At 47.1% G+C, this 22,365-nt stretch overlaps 1 protein-coding gene across 2 annotated transcripts in view; it reads right to left on the bottom strand.

The window, feature by feature from the left end:
- Positions 1-22,365, bottom strand: part of B4galnt3 (beta-1,4-N-acetyl-galactosaminyltransferase 3) — a 106,888-nt gene that overhangs the window by 32,102 nt on the left and 52,421 nt on the right. For both annotated transcript variants that reach the window (XM_048444370.3, XM_085687039.2), the window contains exons 2-3: positions 5,702-5,805; positions 4,138-4,215 (exon numbers count right to left, since the gene is read on the bottom strand). In XM_048444370.3, coding sequence (XP_048300327.3) covers positions 4,138-4,215; positions 5,702-5,805 — 182 coding nt within the window. The remainder of the gene's footprint in view (positions 1-4,137; positions 4,216-5,701; positions 5,806-22,365) is intronic.

The raw sequence follows: 22,365 nt of genomic DNA, 5'->3' as shown, positions 1-22,365 counted from the left end.
ATGGCAATATACAGATTAACAGAAATGGGTTAAATTAATGTAAGAGTTAGCCAATAAGAAGTTAGCGCTAATGGGCCAAGCAGTGTTTAATACAGTTTCTGTGTGATTATTTCAGGACTGAGCAGCCAGGCGGCCTGTGAACCAACAAGCCTCTCTCCCCCAACAATAGCCTAGGCTATTCTCAAACTCAAAGTGATCCACCTGCCTCATATTCTTGAGTGCCAGAATTACTGATATGCACAATCAGGTCTCTTTCCAAAATTCTATTTTTAAAAACAGTAACAAGAACCAGGAAGATGCCTCAGTGGTAAAGTGTTTGCCCCAGAAGCAAACACCCTGAGCTCCATCTTCACCGCATAAACAGCTGGTGTTGTGGATCATGTCTGCCATCCCGGCAGTCCTACTGTGAGATGGAGATAGAGAATCCCGGCAGTCCTACTGTGAGAGGGGAGGTAGAGAATCCCGGCAGTCCTACTGTGAGAGGGGAGGTAGAGAATCCCGGCAGTCCTACTGTGAGAGGGGAGGTAGAGAATCCCGGCAGTCCTACTGTGAGAGGGGAGGTAGAGAATCCCGACAGTCCTACTGTGAGAGGGGAGGTAGAGAATCCCGGCAGTCCTACTGTGAGAGGGGAGAGCTGCCTAGAGCACACTGTGCAGCAGAAACAAGGGATCCTGCTTCTATAAGGGGGAAGATAAGAACTGATTCCTGAAAGTTGTCTTTGCCCCTCGCCCCCCTAGTCCTCCTTGCCCTCCTCACCCCTTCACCCCCTCATTCCCCTTGTTCCCCTCACCCTCCTCATCCCCTCTCCCCCCTCACCCCCCATTCCCTTCGTCCCCCTCACCCTCCTCACCCCCGCCCCACAGAACCAGTAGCAAGCTGAGTGTGGTGACACAGTCTGCAACCCTGAGGCAAGGAATCACTGTGGGCCCTAGCACACATATCTTAAGCTAAAATAAACTCTAAGCAGCTTTAGGTTTCATGTCTCAAAAAAATCAATAAATTAAAAATAAAAAAAAGAAACAGGAAAAACAAAAAAAAAGGCAAAACAAAACAGAAAACAAACAAACCCTAAAACAATGCATAGGGCGCTGGATTAATTGCTGGAAACAAAACACAATGAAAACCCTCAGTTTATGCCCTGCTCCTGTCCGCAGGTGAGGAGCATCGTCTCCCAATGCTGTACAGTGACAGAGACACCGTGGCCTGTTTAGGACAGCTGTGCTCACCAAGCTTTTTGCACAATTAGTTTTGTTTGGGGGAACGATCCAGGGAGGCCGAGTGTGCCCATGGCCCTGCACACTGACCAACAGATGAAGCGTCTGGCACTTGAGTTTGCTAGGGTTCCACGGAAGTTTTAAGGGCAGCTACCCCATTCACCCAGCCCCAGCTGTTCAATCCGCGGAGTCCTCTCTGACACACCAAGGACAGCAGCCAAGGCTGCTGCCCCTCCCAGTGAATCTGGCCTCAGAGCAGGCAGGCAAAGCCTGAGACTGGAGAGCAAAGAAGTATCTTTATGTTTAATCCTCTTTCGCTCAGAACAAGGCTCTCCGCCAACTCTGTGGCTTCCCAGACACACTGCTTAACAAGTGGTGACCACCCTAATCTAAGAGTCACTGAGCTGGGCACAGGGAAGGAGGGATGGGCAAGCTGGGCTGGAGAGGATGCTACTCCTTGCCTTAGCCTAGGAAATCAGGGATTCCCTAAAGAGCTATAAAGATTGAGGGTTTTAAATCTTTTAACGTTTAAAAATGAAATTCATTGACATTTACCACTAGAAGGATCTCCCACACCACTAAGATACCAACTATTTCTTTAAAACGGCCAGTCTTTGCCAGGTGTGGTGGCATATGCCTTTAACCCCAGCACTCAGTAGGCAGAGGCTGGCTCCATGAGTTCCAGGTCAATCAAGGTCTCTTTTACTCAAAGACAAAAAAAAAAAAAAAAAATCAATTCTAGCACAGACGTGGTGGTAGCACAAGCCTATAACCCCAGTTTGCAGGAAGTTGAGACTGGAGAATCATAAATTTCAGGCTAGCCTGAGACTCTATCTTTAAAGAGAGAGAGAGAGAGAGAGAGAACAAATGAGAACCCGCTAGAAGTGGTGGCACATGCCTGTAATCCTAGCACTTGGGAGGTGAAGGCAGAAGATCAGGAGGAATTACAAGTCATTCTCAACTAAACAGTGAATTCAAGGCCAGCCTGGGCTACAAGAGACCCTATCTCAAAAATAAACAACAAGCCAGATGATGGTGGCACATGCTTTTAATCCCAGCACTTGGAGGCAGAGGCGGATGGATTTCTATGAGTTTGAGGCCAGCCTGGTCTACAGAGTGTGTTTCAGGACAGCCAGAGTAGTTCCACAGAGAAACCCTGTTTTGGAAAAAAGAAAGGAAGGGAGGGAGGGAGGGAGGGAGAGAGGGAAGGAGAAAGGGAGGAACGGAGGGAGGGAGGGAGGAAGAAAGAAAGAAAGAGCAAAACAAGGAACAACATAAAAAAAAAGAAAGAAAAGAAAAACAAACCAAGCTGCCCTTTGAGAGAAGACTGTATCCCCAGGACCACCTGATCTTTAAAGCACGACCCAGCACACTATCTCCAATGCCTGATGATGTCACCGAGAACAAGTGTGCCAGCACTGTAATCTACCCTCACCCTGAGCTTTAAAGCGGGCAGTCTTACAGAGCAGAGGAGCTAACATGGTCTCTTTTCTCTGGCCCTTGAGTGGGTGGGTTGGAAATTAAACCACCCAAGCTGCAAGATCAGTCTGTAATAGGAACACTAAAGACAATAGACTGGCCCACGCCACACAGCCAAGAAAAGGAGTCTTTAACACAGGCTCCAAGATGGAGATTTTGGGTTCTAAACACAATGTAAAATGGGATTTCCCCAAAGCACAGTGATATTCTAGAGTTTTTGGTACAAGCATGTCCTCAAGATAACTTGTATATGCTCACAAAAGAAAAAAAGGAAGGAAGGAAGGAAGGAAGGAAGGAAGGAAGGAAGGAAGGAAGGAAGGAAGGAAGGAAGGAAGCCAGGAAGGAAAGAAGGAAAAGAAAAAAAGAAAGGACTATCAATGCCTATTAGTAAATAGTATCAGGACGGCTGGGGTTTTCTTTGCTGTGCCAGCTCAAGTGATCGCCCCCCACTGAGTCCCTGCACCTGGTTGTGATTTGGGTCCCACAATAACTACTCTCTGAAGCAGATTCCTAATGCATGTTCCTTTAGGACATTGGTAGCTCAGAATATTAACAGGCATTCACGGAAAAGGCAGTTCAGGGGCAAATAAATCTGGGACGTGCTGAGCTAAACCAAGCTAAACAGATTTCCCCAGGATTTCTCAGAATCTTTCATATGTTAATGTGAATTTCCAAGAACAGTTGTCCTGCACAGTGGGCTTTTGATTTTTTTTTTTAAGGTTTATTTAACAATGGATTCCTTTCTTCTTGGAATATCTTATGGGACTTAATGGTCTGAGAAAGCACTCTTGGGCAAGTTGTTATCTTTAAGACTGGGGATAGGCAAGGCCATGAAAGTCACGGAACTTCCCCAGACACTGTTTGCCCACCTATAAAGTAAAGATAATGACCGTGGTTACCACCCTTTGTATCTATAATGTCCCTGAAATGCCCACCGGTCACAGCCTGCAGTGCTATTGAGAAGGGTGAAAGCCGTAAGAGGCAGCGCCCAAGGGAACCAGGTCCTGCTGCTGGAGGGGATATTAGGACCAGCTCCTCCCCTCTTTCTTTGCTCCCAGTCACCCCAAGTTAGACTCCTCCTCCTCTAGCTCCACCATGATGGGCTATGCTACAAAGGCTCAGAGCAACAAGCCAGGCAACCACAAGCCAAAATAAACCTTCCTCCTTGTGAGTGGACTGTCAGGCAGAGGCCTTTGAGTGACAGAGGGCTGAGCGAACAATAAGACTACCTTACAGGAGACAACAGCTGAGGAGGGATGAGAGGCAGGGCCTGGGACACAGTAGGTCTGCAGCAAAGCTTTGTGCTCCTCTAGGGGACGAAAATCTAGTGAGGCTAGAGGAAAACATTTAATACAATACAGCAATAACCACAAGAGAGTTTTCTAGATCTCTGTGTTTCCTCTGTTTCCGCCTGTGTAAGACCAGGATCAGCAGAGTGCCTTACCTCTGAAAGCCAGGGGACAGGCTTGTTCCACTTCAAGTAGCTACTGTTCCTACTCCTACTTCGGGAAATTTCTTGGTCCTAGCAGAAGAACAAAAAATAAACTTGGTGAGTATATTAGTAAAAAGTTGGAGTAGGGGCTGGAGAGATGGCTCAGCGGTTAAGAGCACTGGTTGCTCTTCCAAAGGTCCTGCGTTCAATTCCCAGCAACCACACGATGGCTCCCCACTGTCTGTAATGAGCTCTCGTGCCCTCTCCTGGTGTGCAGGCAGAACACTATGTACATTATAAATGGAGATAGGACGGGATATGGGGCTCCTTGAAGATGCCTCTGGGGAAGTAGGGGGTCATGGGACACAGCCCCTGTCCCTAGCAGGCTTGTCAACTTAAGAGACCCTTTCATTCATTATCTACACCATATCCCTGAGGAGATGTCTCAGGCTTGTCAGCATGCACTCTGGAGGTCTGCTTACATTCCTGAATCTTTCAACCTGCTCCATGAGAAAAAAACTGACTCTGGATCCCCTTGGGGCAAGAGCTGTGATTTCTTATTCCCCCAACACCCCCCCCCATGCCACGTTCTATCCAGATTTGTCACTGATCTCAACAGATGGGAACCCCTCAAAGGCACCCCAAGTCCTCCCTACCATACCCGTCTACAGATTGACTCTGGTCTCGCCCAGCTCGGAAGATTCACATCTGATTTTGGCTCAGCTGTTTTGGGAGTGGGGTTCCAAATCGGAATGACCCCCAGTTTCCCTAATCGACCTCCTGAGAAACACTATAGGGGAATGCTCCATGACAAACCATACCCCAGCTGTTTGCAGGGAAGGGCATCTGTCTCCATCATCACCTCTGGCACCACGTATCTGGTACTGTCAGCAGAAACAGTCCTGTCTCCGGGATATGCTGGTTAATAATATGCAGGAAATGCTGTGTGTGTGCAGTAGGGAGTGGGGGGGGGAGTTAGGGGTAGAATAGATGGGGATGAAATCCAGGGCCTCACATAAGCTAGGCAAAGGCTCTACTGCTAAGCCTAGCTTTTAGGATGTGTTGTCTTGAGATGGGGGCCATATGTCTGAAACAGCTCAGACTTGGATAGCTTGGACAATGTGGTAAAAGCAGAAACAAGACAACAAGGCCTACTGGGGCTTTGCGTAATAGTTCTCAACCTGTAGGTCGCAACCCCTGGGGGCAGAATGACCTGTTCACAGGGATCGTATATCAGATATCCTGCATGTCAGATATTTACATTACGATTCATAACAGTAGCAAAATTACGGTTATGACGGAACAACAAAATGATTTTATGGTTGGGGGTCACCGCAACACGAGGAACTGTATTAAGGGTCGCAGCTTTAGGAAGGCTGAGAACCACTGGTTTTGAGGATAAACTAGGTATCAGTACTCATCCAGAGCTTAGAGTTAGACCACAGCCCTCCCAGCAGTCTCTGCAGACCACAGAGAAGCATTTTCCCTTCCGGCCATGGAGCAACCAAGGGCAACTGAAGATCCTGACTGACTGAGCAGCAAGGAGACCAGAAAAAAGGCCGTTCCTGCCACATACCTTGAAGTTCAGCCTCTGGGGATGATAGAATTGGAGATTGGGATCAACAGCTGGAATGTTCCTGTTGGCCAGGGCCTTGGCCAGTTCTCTCCAGCTGCCATACCCTATGAAAGGGAAAAAAGAGAAAAACAAAGTCAACTTAATTCAGAAACCCATAAATCTAAGATTAGGGAGGCAGAGATAAGAGGCGGGTGCTTCTCTTCTCCTTACCCCACCTTGCAGGGTAGCTATGAAGTGGGCCAGGCAGGGGCAGGTGCAAATTTAGCCACAGTCCACAGGGCAGAGGGTGGGAAAGACCTCTGCCTTCCCTAAATCAGAGAAGGAACTCCGCCACGTGAACTGGCTCTTGTCAGTACTGTGAGGACCCACTACAGCATGATTCTTACCCAAGCTGCACAAGGTGGGTGATTTCTCACAGAAGGCCCAGTCAAGAACTGGTGGCAACGGCTATTTCCAGGGTAGCAGCAGGGGATTATGGGAGGTGGGGACAAGAGGGTTAAGGGCAAGGAGCACAAGCCTCTGTGATCATTAACCATGGGATTGCTGGATAGAACCAGAGCTAGAGGAGGCAGGAAAAGGTGAGCCAGGGACTTGGTGTTTGTCAAGCGAATTTCGAGTCCTGAGCTGATCAGAAGGCTCAATGTAACTCATTGATGTGTGTTCTGGAACTGGTTAGCTTGCATGCATCTGAGGAGGCGAAAAAACGAACCATGGTGGGAGGGAGGGGGACAGGAAACTGTTGATGTGTAAGCAAGCATACCTACACAGGCGAAGAGGCAAGGGACTGCCGTGGATAAGGGTGGGAAGAGTCAGGGCCAGTGCTCATTCTAAATCACTAAATGCCAGTGCCTTCTTGGCAATAAAGAGATCGGCTGGGCAGAGCTGCAGGGCTTAAAATGAGGGAACCCACAACACAATAGGCCATGAATCAGAACTGGGAACCAACAGGCCAGTTTGGAAGAACACTTCATCCTTACTTCAGGGTAAGAAAAATGAGAAAAACAAAACAACAACAACAACAAAAAGCCCTTAAAGCCAGGCAGGTGCTAGTGGCGCCTTTAATCCCAGCACTCAGGAGGCAGAGACAGGTGAATCTGAGTTCAAGGCTAGCCTGGTCTACAGACTGAGTTCCAGGACAGCCAAGGCTACACAGAGAAACCCTGTCTCAAAGGGAAAAAGAAAAACTGGGACGAAGGCTGATGAAATGACTAATCTAGGGCCACGGAACGAATAGCAGCAAGCCTGAGAAGAGAATCTGAGTGGCTGCTTCAGTAGGATGCCGCTGTGGGGCCGGGCTGCATCTCGGCTCTGGAGCTCATGCGAGGCACAACACAGGCACTGCTCAGGAGTGTCAGGTTGATGCAACACTTGGGGGAAAAAAAACTCCATGTAAAAGGAGTTTGACAGTCACCCACCCTCCCTCCCTACTTGGTAATCAACAGTTGGCAGAAGGCAGAAGTGTCACAGGATCCCTATGTGAGCACCAACAGGGACACAGATAACTAAACAAAACCAAAATAAACAGCTAAGTGCAGGGGCAGATGCCTCTAACACATCAGAACTCTAAGGGAACGAAGGCAGAATTGGACCAGCCTCAGATACAAAGCAAGACCATCTTAGCAAAACAAACATAACCAGAGTACAAGTAGCATGGACCACACAGAAGGTAGACATCTCCTGTGCAGGAGTCATGTGCTGATGCTTAGAGGGGTGGGCACAGAGCCACACACCGGAGCATGCCGTGGAGGGGGCTTATGTGGCTATGGCTCGTGCTGAGGAAGCACCTCAGAGGCATGGTATCCTGTGAGCCCTTTAAGATGCTGGAGTTAGGTCAGGTGTGAGCATTCTCATCTTACAAATGAGGAAAGAGGAGCTTGGAGTTCTGAGTCACAGATCGACTTGTCACCCAGGATTAGAGAAGACAGTCCTTACAAGCCAGCGTCTGTCATCATTTATGCTTTCTCCCGTGCTGCTCTTTAGCAGGGCCGTGAGGAGTCCTGGAGTCAGAGTCCTGTATTTGGGCCCTGGGTCACTACACAGTCACGCTTACAGTTATGAGAACCTCTGGCCTCCAAGGGCACATGGACAGACACATTATTTAAAAAATACAAAGCTCAAAAATATCCCCTGCTGAGCGTGTGTGTGTGTGTGTGTGTGTGTGTGTGTGTGTGTGTGTGTCTCGTATGCATGTGTGGAGACCAGAAGGCATCGGGTGCACCCCTCAAGCACTTGATTCCCTTTGTGGACAGGTCTCACTATGTATCTGAGGTTCATGTTTTCTCACCTAGTCTGAAAGCCAGCAAGTCCCAGCAATGCTCCTGTCTCTGTCCCCCTGCACATGTGCAGGGTACCCAGCTAACTACACAGGCGCTGGGACTTGAATACTGCTTCTCATGATTCAACACAATAGCTCTAAGTTACTGAGCCGTCTTTCCAGCCCCAATCTCCTTGCTTTTAGAGGAATCCTGCTAGCCTAACTTTGCTACAAGGCTCTTGATGCCTCTCCTTAGCAACTGTGTGGACTGGCTTCCTTAATCTGCTTATTGGTTGTAAACCCCTGACCTCCTGGCTGTACTCAGAACTGAACTCGGATCTACGTTAAGGGAAGAAGTCATTGACACCCCCAGTTCTACTCCTTTATAACTGAAGGCTCTCTCTGTGGCTGAGGGTAGTTCTGTTGAGAAAAAGACAGGAAACTAAGTTAAGTTAAACCTAGTCAGGCCCTCACCTGCAGGTCACAGGTCTATATTTCCACACGGTTCTGATACAGCTGAGATTTGGACAATCAGCCGTGTAGTCTTCAGGCTCCAGAGTGGCAGGTCTAAGTACATGTGCCTTCCAGCTGTAAGGGCGTGAGCATCTCTTTAACCTGGCTTTCCTCATCCGGATAAACAGAAGCATCTGCTCTGTCCACCAGGCCCGCTGTGAGCACTGAGTTATATGTGTCTGACTCACACACTGCCTGATAAGCATCTCTTCCTCCTAACTGTCCTGAAGTGGGGGTTTAGATTGAGAGTCAGGGGACAGGAATCCCAACTTCTTTCGAATTGTGTAAACTGCTAAGAGTCAGTAGCTCTGACTCTTGTCTGCTTACCGGCCCGAGAGCAAGCAGACAGGGCAGCAGGAACTTGGTGTTGGCATAGCAATAGATATGTCCTCTTTGCTCCATGGACTTAGTGGTCCTCTGTCACCTCCCCATGGTCCTGCCAGTGTTCACTGGGCAAACACTCTATGTCAGGCACTGGGCCCTATATTTGGATCCTTCTTATCTCTGCATCTGCATTAATCCTGCCAGTGGATACCCAGCCATTGCTTAGCCCCCTGGGGACAATTGGAACTAAAGAATGTGCTGATTGAATGACAGACACTTGTCACTTGTCCCCTGTTAAGTGATTCCTCCTGCTTCTGGCTGAACTTCTCCTTCCAAAGCACCAGCTGCCAGGGCCTGTTCTTCCTACAGCAGGTGTCACATTTATGCCAAGAGACAGACATCTAGATCTCAGGTATCAGATAAAGCACCACCCTGGGCCTCATGCTCTGCCCTCACAAAGCTGGGCTATCAAGTTCACCATCAGCCAGAGCTTTGCCAACATCCCTCCTGGGGGCAATAGAGACTTCAAAGGCCTGGAGATTATCATCCTGGCTCTTTGCTACACTATAGCACACATATATCCCTCGGTATCATTTTTCAAAGACTCTAACATAGGCTAACTCCACCGCCTCCTCTCACCCTTTCTCTCAGAAATAAGAAAAATGAAACAACAAAACCGGTACAATTATTAGCCCAAAGTCTCACAGAGAAACGAGAATGCACATGAAGCATCCAGTGCCTGTAACAACTCAATCTCCAGCATCACTCGGAGCTGCGGGCCAGGAGCTGGGTACTCATTTCCCTGGACACTTCATCTGATGCTCTTGTCAATACAGCATAAGGATGGCAGGGCCCTCCGCATGGCAGAAGGGCAAAGGCCCTCACTGCTGAGGCCGCCACTTCTACTGCAGATCCCCCAGTGGGACTGCAGGCTTGGCCTCGGACTCCATCCCAGGGGCTGAAAACACTTAAAAGCATTTTTAACTTAACAGTTTAGGGCTGGAGGTAGAGTCTAGCTAGTACAAAGTGCTTGCCAGGGTGGAGTTCAGGGTAAAGCCTTGGCTGATGGTGTACAGGTCCTAGGTTTTATCCCCAGCACAACGTGTGTGTGTGTGTTATGGACACAGTGTTCTACCTGCATGTATGCCCGCAGGCCAGAACAACTTAAGAAATAAAAAGTTATTGCTAAATTTGCATGTTAGTATAAATTCCTAAAGCCTGTTAATAAAGACCCTGAACTAACTGGCTGAACCAAAGAATACTCCCTTCCAGCCAACCACATAAGAATGTGTTCAAGGGGGTTGGAGAGATGGCTTAGCCATTAAGCGCACAGTCTGCTCTTCCAGAGGTCCTGAGTTCAACTCCTAGAACCCAGTTGGTGACTCGCAACCATTTGTAATGAAATCTTGCACCCTATTCTGTCCTGCAGGCATACATGCAGACAGAACACTGTATACATGATAAATAAATAAAAATATGTTTTAAAAATGTGTTCAAACCTCTACTGGTGCACAACCAGACTTCTTACAAGCTTGTGGAAATGTGTATTGCTTTTGCTTCTAAGTAACTATAAGAATGATACTAATAGCAACCAACATTAATGAGCACTTATTATATGCAAAGCATCATGCTAGGAAGTATGGATTTGGTTTTTGGATTGTTTTGTTATTATTTTTGAAACAGGGTCTCACTATGTAACCGTGACTGGCCTGAAGCTCTCTATATAGATAAAGTTGGCCTTCAACTCCTAGAGATCACCTGCCTCTGCTTCCCGGGTGCTGGGATTAAAAGTGTGCACCACCCTGCCCAATCCATGCTGAAAGTTTTATTTCACCACGCAAAGACAGAAATTATGAGCACACAGGCACACACATCACTTCATCGTGAACAACAGGGAGCCCAGTGGAGACCTAGAGAATCTGCTCCAATCCTGTGAGGGCGGAGTGTCAGCCCTGAGTGGATGAGTCACCTCATCTCTCTACTCCACATTCCATTTCTTACTCACGTGGAAGCTGATTTTGCCAAAGGGGAGACAGAACTGAATACAGGCAGCCCAGCACAGAATGATGCAAGATTACCTCCAAGTAAAGGCTAAACAGTGAAATAGGCTGGTTACTTAGCTCTTCCCTCCTCCCTAAAAAAGAGAGAGAGGAAGGAAGAAAGAAAGGAAGGGAGGGAGAGGAGGGAGTGAAGAAGGGAGGGAGGGAGAAAGGAAGGAACGAAGCTGACAGCTCTATGTAGCAGCAAGGAGGCTGAAGGCAGCCTAAGAATGCTACCAGGAGAGATGGAACTGGGGTACGACCTGAAAAGGGATGGATGCACAGGGTTACCATGGCAGGCGTAGACATCTTTTTTTAAATTTGTTTATTTATTACATATACAATATTCTGTCTGTGTGTCTGCCTGCAGGCCAGAAGAGGACACCAGACCCCATTACAGATGGTTGTGAGCCACCATGTGGTTGCTGGGAATTGAACTCAGGACCTTTGGAAGAGCAGGCAAAGCTCTTAACCTCTGAGCCATCTCTCCAGCCCCAGGTGTAGACATCTTTACACTGTTGTTTCCAGCCTTAGGGCTGGTCTCCAGTAGAAAGGGTTTTCTCCTTCTCTAAACTACAGCGGGGGGGGGGGGGGGACTTTTGAGAGGTGAAGATCTGGCCCTCCCAGGACTCTGGAAAGGGTGTGAGCAGCCTAGGAGGAGGGCTGGTTCGCCTGTTCCACAGGACACCACAGATGGAAGAGCCAGGATGAATATAGATTTCAAAACGAAGCCCTGGGGTCTGCACAGAAACACATTCTCCAGAGACCAAAAATGCAAAGAGAAAAGGTGGTGAAATGCAGCGGGGCGGAAGAGACAACACCCTCGACCTGAATTCGGCACCAAAGAGACAGCATCCTCGTCCCAAATGCAGCGACGCTGAAGGGACAACATCCTTGACCCAAATGCAGCAATGCTGAGGAGACAGCATCCTCGTCCCAAATGCAGCGGCGCCCAAGAGACAGCACCCCCTCCCAAATACAGCAGCGTCGAGGAGACAGCATCCGTGTTCCCAAGAGACAGCATCCTTGCCCCGAATGAAGCAACGCCAAAGAGACAGCATCCTTGTCCCACTAGGAAACAAGAGGTTGCCAAGGAGACCAGAGGTCATGACATTTGGGGCACGGATTTACAAGAACTAGCCCTGAGTCTCAAGATGAAACGGTTCTGTCCCTGGGGAGCACTTGAGGAGAGAGCCTGGGGAGTTAGTGTCTTCAGTGGGACAAAGAAACCATGGCTTGAGGCTAGCAGGGTCTAGCGCAGATCAAAAAATGGAAGCAGCAAGTCACAGACAGGCATGGGTGAAGCGACCTGTCACCTGAGAGAAAGTCTTCAGGGCATGCCCAAGGCTCTGACGACAGAGTCTTTCCTTCCTGCTCTCTGATGCCCCAGGAAACTTGATGCAATAAAAATTATTATTACTTTAGCCATAACAATTAACATGTATGAGTTAACACACACACATACATATATGTATATATATACATACACACACATATATGTCTACTATAGAGGCCTGCTATATTTATATTAACTTGGGCACAGATAATTTTGTTTTCCTTTATTTTTTTAAAAATTTAGTTGTAATTTCTAATACATAAACTATATAAGCAATCCCCTTTTGTTGTTCTTAATAATCTGTGATATGGGGCTGGAGAGATGGCACACACCTTTAATCACAGCATTTAGGAGGCAGAGGCAGGCAGATCTCTATGAGTTCAAGGTCAGTCTGGTCTACAGAGAGAGTCCCAGGACAGTCAGAACTATGTAATAAGACCCTGTCTCTAAAAACACAAAACACAACAAAAACAAAAAAGGAGCACTGACTGCTGTTTTAGAGGATACAATGGATGCCCAGCATCACACCGCGTCTTACGACCATCTGTAACTCCAGGGTATCCAAGAGCCATATCGTCTTCTGGCCTTTGTGGGCACATATGTGGTTCACAGACATATACACTGGCAAAACTCACACACATATAAAAATAAGTAAATCTCAATAAATAAGTAAATAAATACAATTTAAAGAAAACAATCTATGACACTACAAAGCCCAGGGACTCAAAAGCAAGTGAATGGCAGTTTTAGCAAGAACGGGCTAAAGTATAATTAACATTGGCTTATACCTCCTGGGTAAGAGGAAGAAAGGGACGGGCCTGGCAGAACCAGAGGCTTAATCAGATTACAAGCACAGAAGTGTCTTTCAAAACACCGCCACAAACCTTCAACAATCTCTTTCCAGGCTCTGACACTTTTTTTAAATATTCAGTTTTTCTTTAACAGGTTTATGTATATATATACTGGGTATGTATATAACTTTTATGCTTTGACAGGTTCACATATGTGTAGACTGAGTCTGTAGATAGCTTTTATGCTTGGACAGGTTCATGTATGTATACACCGAGTACGTAGACAGCTTTTATGCTTGGACAGGTTCTTGTGTGTATACACCGAGTACGTAGACAGCTTTTATGCTTGGACAGGTTCTTGTGTGTATACACCGAGTATGTAGACAGCTTTTATGCTTGGACAGGTTCTTGTATGTATACACCGAGTACGTAGACAGCTTTTATGCTTGGACAGGTTCTTGTGTGTATACACCGAGTACGTAGATAGCTTTTATGCTTGGACAGGTTCATGTGTATCTAATGAATGTTGATCGTTCTTTTTACCTCCTATTACCCTCTCTTATCTCATCCTCTCTCCCACTGAAACCTTTCTTCCCAAACTTATTTTCATATTTTCTTTTACATAATATTCATACATACATATTGTTATTCTTTCTTTTTGAATTACATAGACGTTATACAATGTATTTTTATTTTAGGCTTTTTTTTTTCTGCGACAGAGTCTCATTATAGTCACACACCACCATGCCAGCTTATATGATACTCAGAACTGAACCCAAGGCTTCATGCACGCTCGTTAAGCATTCTACCAATTGAGCGACAACCACAGCCCAGATTACTCCTATGGGAAAACAAGGTTTACAGGGTTATTTGGTTATGGGTGTTTGATCCTGCTAAAAGCCACAAAGACAGTAAGTGACTGAGGCAAGATTTGAGCCCAGAACAAAAGGTTGTGTTCTTAATTCTATTACTTCCTATTAAGTGTGCATGAGAGCTTTCACTTCTGTTATCACAACTGTCACCTGGTACGTGTGCCCATTTATTCACCAGCCCACCCCTTTTCTCCTACCTTTTACTGATACCACGTGCATACACACTCGCCAGACCACTTCCTTTCTCTTTCCAATTTAGTTACTAGTTAACCAGTATCTCTCTGTGAGTGCCAAAGAAATGCAGCAGCGGGGGTTGGGGGGGAGGGGAATAGAGCCCTGAATGGACGATCTCATCATCTTCGACTAGCCAGAGAACTAGACAAGAGCATTTGGGCAGTTTGATGCCCTCTTCCTGCTTTCAGCACCTTCTTCTCAAGAGAAATAATGCAGTGTGTGTGTTCATGATGGGCCCTGGGGATCACCGGTGGCTGCCCAGCTCATCAGGAGGAGGGAAGTCTGAGGGCTGAGGACAGTAGGGAGGTGGAGTCCTAAGGTTTCCCTGGTTCTGCTCAAGAACAGATAAACACAGGTGGGGCTCTCATGAGCTTTGCCCCTGACAGGCCTCCAAGCCTGCTCACAACCAGGCCCAGAGGCCTGAAGAGCAGTCAGCTGTACCCACAGTCTCCCGTCAGGCTAGCGCCTAAGCTGCTGGGATGGTTGTGGCTGCAGGCAGGCTGAGGCTTGCAGCTCGTGACATGGGAACTGCACTGACCGCCCTTGTAGGTGCTGCCTAGAAGGGGCCAAAATAGGGCATCTGAGCCAGCGCCAGGGATGCACCTGCCCCACAGCTGCTCTGGGACTTCCTGCTCACCCAAACAGCCAGAGAGAAGATAAAGTCAAGAGCGCAGATGAGGAGAAAAGACAGACAGGAAGCTCAGTGTCCTTCTATGTGCTGCTGCTGCCCTGAGAATATGGACTTGACTTTACACAGCCCAGTTCAATGAGTTTCCAGTCTTCAGGCATGTGTGATGATGGACAGAGACCCCAGAAGACAGGGCCTGGCCTGGTCACCTTGAGGATATCATCATTCTCACCAGCATCATTTCAAAAATTTAAAGAACCCATAACATTCCAGGGTCCAGTTACTAGTCAGGGCTATGACAGTCACAGTCCCATGCAAGGGGGATGTGAACTTAAGACCCTTAATGAAATGGAACGTTTTTGGGAAAACTGAGAGCTGACAGAGTCCTGGATTTTGAAGACTGGCCCATAACCTGCACTTTATTCCTCAAGGACTCCTAGGCAAGAGCCACTTAGGTTCTTTCAGGACCCTGTGATGGGGCTGACTTTTCTGAACCCATGAGGTCTATTGCTGTGGAATAGTCCTTCTGCACACTGTGAAGATGTGCTGCTCTTGTTGGTTTAATAAAGGGCCAACTGGCCAATAGCTAGGCAGGAAGAGTTTAGGTGGGAGAACCAAACTAAGAGAACACTGAGAAGAAAAAGGGTGGAGTCTCAGGAGTCACTAGTTAGCTCCAAAGGAAAAGGATGGATAGAAAATGAGGTAACAGGTCACGAGTCACATGACAGCATGTAAATTAGCAGAAATGGGTTAATTTAAGTTGCAAGAGCTGGTAAGTAATAATAAGTCTCTGTGTGGTTACTTGAGAGCTGAACAGCGGTCCTGACTTCTTCTTTTTGGTTTTCCAACCAGGGTTTCTCTGTGCATCTCTGGCTATCTTGGAACTTACATTGTAGACCAAGCTGGCTGTGAAATCGCAGAGATCTGCCTGCCTTTGCCTCCCTGAGTGCTGAGATTAAAGGTGGTGCTTGCACCACCATTGCCTGGCCAAAGATATTCTTTAAGGAAAAAATGTGGAACTACCCTTTACCTCCCTGGGGGTCTTTCAAATAGGGAGCTCAGGGCTACAGTGGTAGGGTGTTTGTTTAACGTGCAGAATAAGTAGTTAAGGATGATCAATCAGAAACCTGGGGAAATTGAGCGAATGGACCAGTGAGCTACCCGGTCACCAGGCATTTGCTGAACACCTAGTGTATACTGAGTATGTACCCTACTAACAGCTGGATTGAGAGAAAAGGACATTTAGTTCTTTCCGTTCCGAGGGATGATATGGCAGGCATCCATGGTTACTGAAAAGACCCACTTATCTAAGAACTTGGAAATAGCCTGGTTGGTCCTCACACTTGTGCCCACACACAGGGCAAGTGCACACCAGTTTTATTGGATGCGAGCTGGGAGACACAGCAAGCTGGGCTCACTAGATGTTGAGGACATGTTGCTCAAGGATTTTCCATTTTCAAAGACCCAGGCAAGACTATAGGCAAATTCTCTGTAATGAAGAAACTTGATGGTCCTAATGAGTCTAGGAAAAGCAACAAATAGGGAAACCCTGACTCTGTATAACAGCAATGGAGGAATTTCAACAAGAAGATCACCAGATCTCAGAAGATTTAATGATGCTCACAGTGGCTCTGGAGGGCATAAGACAGAACAGTAGCTAGTTTAAAAACCTGGGCTCGGGGCTGAAGAGATGGGTCATCAGTTAAGAGTACTTCCTGCTCCTTCAGAGGACCGGGTTTGATGACCAGAACCCACACCGAATGGCTCACAACCATCTTTAATTCCAGCTTCAGGAGGTCTGATGCCTCTAGCCTCCATAAGCGTCTGTATGCATGCACAATACATACTCACAGATACAAACACAGGGCCACATAGGACCGGAGAAACGGCTCAGCACTAAGAGCAGTAGCTGCTCTCGCAGAGGACCTGGGTTCAGTTCTCAGCACCCAGGATGGGACCTCACAACCACCTGCAACTCCGGCTCCAAGGGATCTGATGCCCTTTTCGTGCCTTTGCGGGCAATGTACACACATGTGACACAGACATACATGCAGGCAAAACATGCATGCCCATAAAAATTAAAACAAATCTTTTTTTTTTATTTTTTTATTTATTTATTTATTATGTATACAATATTCTGTCTGCATGTATGTCTGCAGGCCCGAAGAGGGCGCCAGACCTCATTACAGATGGTTGTGAGCCACCATGTGGTTGCTGGGAATTGAACTCAGGACCTTTGGAAGAGCAGGCAATGCTCTTAACCTCTGAGCCATCTCTCCAGCCCCTAAAACAAATCTTAAAACTAAAAAACATGCAATCTTAAAACCCGAGGCTCTTCCTCTAGGAGGAAACAGAGATCTCTCTCCTGACTGAGAGAAAGAAAAATGGTTTCCACTGTTGGAGAACATGCAGAGACAGAAGCGTCATTGATAGGAAAAAGTGAGAGCCGGGATAAAAACAAGCAAATAAAACCGAACCATCGTCATCAGAAGGTGGAGGAAAGACGTGGGGAGTTAAATAGTCGGGGGTGTGTCTGTGAAAAGCAAGCAGGAACATCAGCTAGCCACGAAGGAAATGGAGGGAATCTGGGCACAACGGCACACCCACATCATAGCCACACACAGGAGGCAAGACCGAAGGGACAAGGAGGAAATACCTCACAATTAACTGCCTACAGCAAAGAGCCTGGACTTCCAGGATGACTCCGGTGGGATGACGACACAGACCTAGGAGGGGTCTGTTTAGGAATCTCTCCTCCACACATTACCCCCGCTCCACCTAACAGGTTAGTGCGTGCTTCACAGAGAAAACCACCATAGCTACAAATAGACATCTGCCCAGGCTCGTCTCGGTTACGCGCCTGACGTACATTGTCTCATTTCACTCCCACAGTAGCCACATTGGCACGATTCCTGATTTACAGATGGGGAAACTGAGTCGTCATAGCCTCCAGACGACAGCATTGAGAGACTGCTGGTTTTTCAAAAAGGTCTAACAATATCGTACATAGGACCTTCTGCCTGTTGTACAGAGAGGCAGTGGAATCCAAGGGAAGCAAAGAGAGGAAGGACCCTTGAAGCCAAGGACATTCTTGGGCCACACAGGGCCTTAGTTTTGACCAGCAGCCAAGAGACAGTCTCCCAGCCCATTTCACTTGATATCAGCTGTTAGACTACCTCCACCCCAGCCCCCTACCTCCACCCCAGCACCCCCCCCACCCCATCTGCAGTGCAGAGGATCCACCTTAGGGCCTGAGCAAGCCAGGAAAGCGATCCACCATTGAGTCACTGAACACAGTCTCTTCTCAGCATCTGGCTGGGAAACAAATGAGGTGTATTATCTGATGTGGGTGCCTGCCCGCTGCTAGACGGTCTGAGTAAAGTGACCTGCCAAAACCCAGCTGCTATGATCTGTTCCCGGGAAGGAGAAGGAATGGCATACAGGATAGCAACAGGAATATCGGGGTCAGGTGTGGTAGCACACACCTTTAATCCCAGCACTCCAACGGATCTCTGCGAGTTCAAGACCAGCCTGATCTATATAGAGTTCCAGCAGGCCGAGGTTATAGGGAGGTTATTGGGAGGTTAGGTGTTACATTCCTCCTCCCCACAAATGTCATTTAAATGAAACTCTGAGGGTTCGTATGCACTGAGGACAAAGGACTGGGCATAGGGTAAGGCTCTCATCCCAGCGTCACTACCACACATTCTCGGTCTCATTCCTATGTTCAGCCCAGTGCCATGAACCTTTTCCATTTTGTTGACAAGGGCACAGAGACCTACAGGTAAGTTCATTGAACTGTCTAATACACAAGGGTAGCCAGGGTTAAGGATGTCTGATATCAGTCTTTGATTCTTGTCAGAGGTACAGTATGCTATTATAGTGTTTAACTGCCCCTGAGCCTGACCTCAGGAAAGCCTTAAGGTTATGTCTCTCTCGTTATATTCCCATTGCATCAAGCAAGCACGTGCAATGTGTGGATAATGAAGGAAAAAAGGGGCTTAGGCAGCATCTCCTCCTAATTCTGGGCTAGAGACTGGATGAACTGACGGACACTGGCCCTGACAATCAGCTGAAGGCTGTCTTAGTAGATTGTGGACACTCATGGTGGCTGAGATAGCAAAGTCACAAGCCAAGGGTCTCCAAGGAAGCCCTTGCTGCTTACTGTACACTAGTTTCTTTTCCCCTCTCTCTCTTACCCATTCACCCTACTCCACCTCTATCACTTCACTATTTAGCTCTAACTGGCCTGAAGCTCATTATGTAGACCAGGATGGTCTCTGGCTCACAGAGATCCACCTGCCTCTGCCTCCAAAGGCATTAACTCCCATGCCTCGCCTTCTTTCTCTTTTTGAAATGGGATGTGTATGTGTTGAAAACATAAGATGGACTAATATTAATTATCAACTTGGTAAGATTGAGAGGCACTTGGGAGATTGGTGAGGTGCATCTCTAGGGAGTCTGTAGGGTGCCCCCTGAATGACCGACATGGCAGAACTGTAGAAGGCGGAGCCAGAAGAAGGAAGAGCGCACGTCTCTACCTAGCAGGCCTATCTCTGGGCCACTGGCTGTCCTTCTCTGTATTTCTCTTCATGATCTGAGCATCGCCACACGTCTTCCTCATCATGATGCAATGATCCCTCCCCTGAGTGGAGTACAGCCCCTCCCCCGCTAAGTTGTCTCTGCCAGGCACTTTGATACAGTAATGCAGAGTACATAACATAAAATTTATGATTTTTAAATTTGCAAATGGGGCTGGAGAGACAGCTGAGCCACTGCAGGTTAACCTAATAACTGCTCCTCCACACACAAAGAAAAGTTCAGGCATGCACAACTCAGTGCACATTAGATACATTTACACTAATACAACCATCCTTCCTATAAAGTTTTCAGCATTCCAAACTGAAACTCTGTATACATAAAGTAACTTCTGTTTCTTTTCCTCCCAGACTCTGGGGACCACTATGTAACTTTCTCTGTGAACTCTACTATCTATAAATTCACTATACTAAGTATCCCATATACATGGAATCATACAACGTTTGTTCTTACGTTTGATCTATTTCATAATTATATGTTTGGTTCATAATTATATGTTTGGTTTATTTCATAATTATAACATTATTTCACAGTTCAACCAAGTTGTAGCATGTGTCAAAATTTCTTTACTTTAAAGCTGAGCAATAGTCCATTGTATATACATTGCATTTCGCTTATCTATTCATCCATCATGGAAAGCTGGGTTGTTTCTCCCATTAGGTTATTGTATTTAAAAAAGAAAAAAAAGGCTGAAAAATATAAGTGTTCAGGTGTCTCTTTGAGACCCTGTTTTCAAATCTTCCAGGAAGGCACACTACTGAACTGAAGAAAAACAAAACAAAGCAAAACGACAACAACAAAACAAAGAAACAAACAAAAATCTAGCAGGAACTGAAGACCAAGGGGACCAGACTGCTATCTCAGGGGAAGAGACACAGTAGTAAGCCTGGGTTTCACTGAGGATGCAGAAAATCTGGGGAGCCCAGAGAGGAAAAGGAGTGGAATATGGTATGCTCCAACTGAACCACTCCCAGCCCACAACAAGAAAAGATGCAGAAGTTATGTGTGCCTGAGGAGGGGCATTCCCAGGGCACTAGTGTCCTACTATACTAGAAGGTGAAAACACCAAATTCAGTACTTGCCAACTTCCAGGACTGCTTACATTTTCTGGTCCCTTACAATCTGCAGCTCGGGAAGCACAGGCGGAGATTTAGTTACCTGTTCTCCAAGAAGCAGGTATTTCAAAGTAACCATTTTGAACCTTTTCAGTTCAATTGTTTGACAGTGTAGTTAAATAGAGTGATAGTGGAATTAGCACAAGGCACATGGTGTAGACCTGTGTGTGCATGTCCTTGCATGTGTGCTTATGCGTGTGTGCTTATGCGTGTGTGTGAGACAGGGTCAGTCTGGAACTTGCAATCTTCTTGCCTCAGCCTCCTGAGTACCGGAAATAGAGATATGTGCCACAAGCTTGGTTCTGGATACTTTGAACTCCTGTGGTAAGTCACCTGTCACACCAGATGTGTCCTGGTGATGTGTAGTATGACCAGGCATCAGTCAGCAAAACTCAGCAACTCAACACAAAGACTCACTATGATTCGATCTGGCTGGAACCGCAGGCCCACCTGCCTTCCCTCGAGCCTTAACTGAAGCCACAGGGAACTTTGGGAGCTGGTTATGGAGAACTTGGGAGTTAGAAGGAAGGGTATCACTGGAAGTTTGCAGCCATCTGGTCTCTATAGTGAATTTCTAGTCAGTCAGGTTAAAGGACCCTGCCTTTGTTTTTGTTTGTCTTTAAGGTAAAATGGGGGAAAGACCACAAAGTAAATAGAACAGAGTCACACCACCAGGCCCAGAAAGGCCAGGAACCAGGCCGTTACCTAAACCTTTACTATCTCCTCTCTCAACACCCTGATGTCTGCTTAGAGATCAGATCCCCAGTGCGGCCTGAAGGAACCTGGCAGCTCCATTCAAATACAGGCAGGGCGGGAGGCTCTCTGCCCTGTGAAAAGTTTAGTTGACACAGCCGACTTGATTCTTCAGAGGATGAGAGACTTTCCTGAGAGCCATTCTATTTTTAAAGCAAAGGTACACAAATGTATCAAAGGCACAAACACTACCATACCTCGACACTTTTATAGACTATCTGGAAGATAGGAGAATTGATTATTAGACTATTAAATGTAGCCAGTCTTTCTTCAGACCACCAGCTCCCAAATAATGACACGAAGATTTCTTATTAAGTATGAAAGCTTGGCCTTAGCTTAGGCTTGTTCCCAACTAGCTCTTAAAACTTAAACTAGCCGAGCAGTGGTGGCTCATGCCTTTAATTCCAGCACTCAGGAGGTGGAGGCAGGCAGATCTCTGTGAGTTTGAGGGCAGCATGGTCTACAAAGTGAGTTCTAAAACAACCAGAGCCTGAGACAGGAGAATCCCAAGTTCAACCCAGCCTGGACTGTGTAGTGATACTCTTAAACAAACAAACAAACAACAGGAAAAAAAATAGTTGAAGCCAAGCGTGGTGGTACACACCCTTGAGCCCAGCACTCAGTAGACAGAGGCAGGCAGATTTCTGTGAGTTTGAGGCCAGTCTGGTGTACAAACTCCAGGATCCCGTCTCAAATAGACAACTTGTGGCCGTCTAGGAAGACAGAAAGAGCATCGCTACGAGCTCAAATACTGTCTCTAGCTAAAGGCTAGAAGACTAAGGCACCCTTGTCTGAGATCACAAAGCAAGTTTGGAGAAGACCATGACTAAAACCCAGGTCTCCGGTTCAGAGCACGTTCCTAGTCTGCCAACAAACGAGGCTATCTAGTGCACGAGTCTGGTGTCAGGTGCCCAATATCACTGGTTCTGTCTAGCTTGGGCTCTAAGAACATAAGCCTTCTTGTGGGAACAAGGTCATGGTCCCAGAGGCAGCTTGGAGAACACGTTTCCCTGAGAATCTGAGAGCCTGCTATGCAGGGCGGGATCAACCCTCAATCTGATCGCTGCCGTGTGAAGAAGGCTCTGCGCTCCTCGGGAGCAAGGCCCCATGGGCATCAGCTGTGGCCTCAGTCAGAGAGGCGAGAGCCTGCTAACTGATTAGACCTGACTGGCACACCGTTTATTATCCTCCCTTCAGGATTTTCTC

This window comes from Myodes glareolus, chromosome 3, assembly GCF_982192425.1.
Source record: "Myodes glareolus chromosome 3, mMyoGla1.1, whole genome shotgun sequence".
NCBI classification, from domain to species: Eukaryota; Metazoa; Chordata; class Mammalia; order Rodentia; family Cricetidae; genus Myodes; species Myodes glareolus.
Note: the sequence above shows the minus strand (reverse complement) of the source record. Positions and strands in the feature narration are given on the sequence as shown.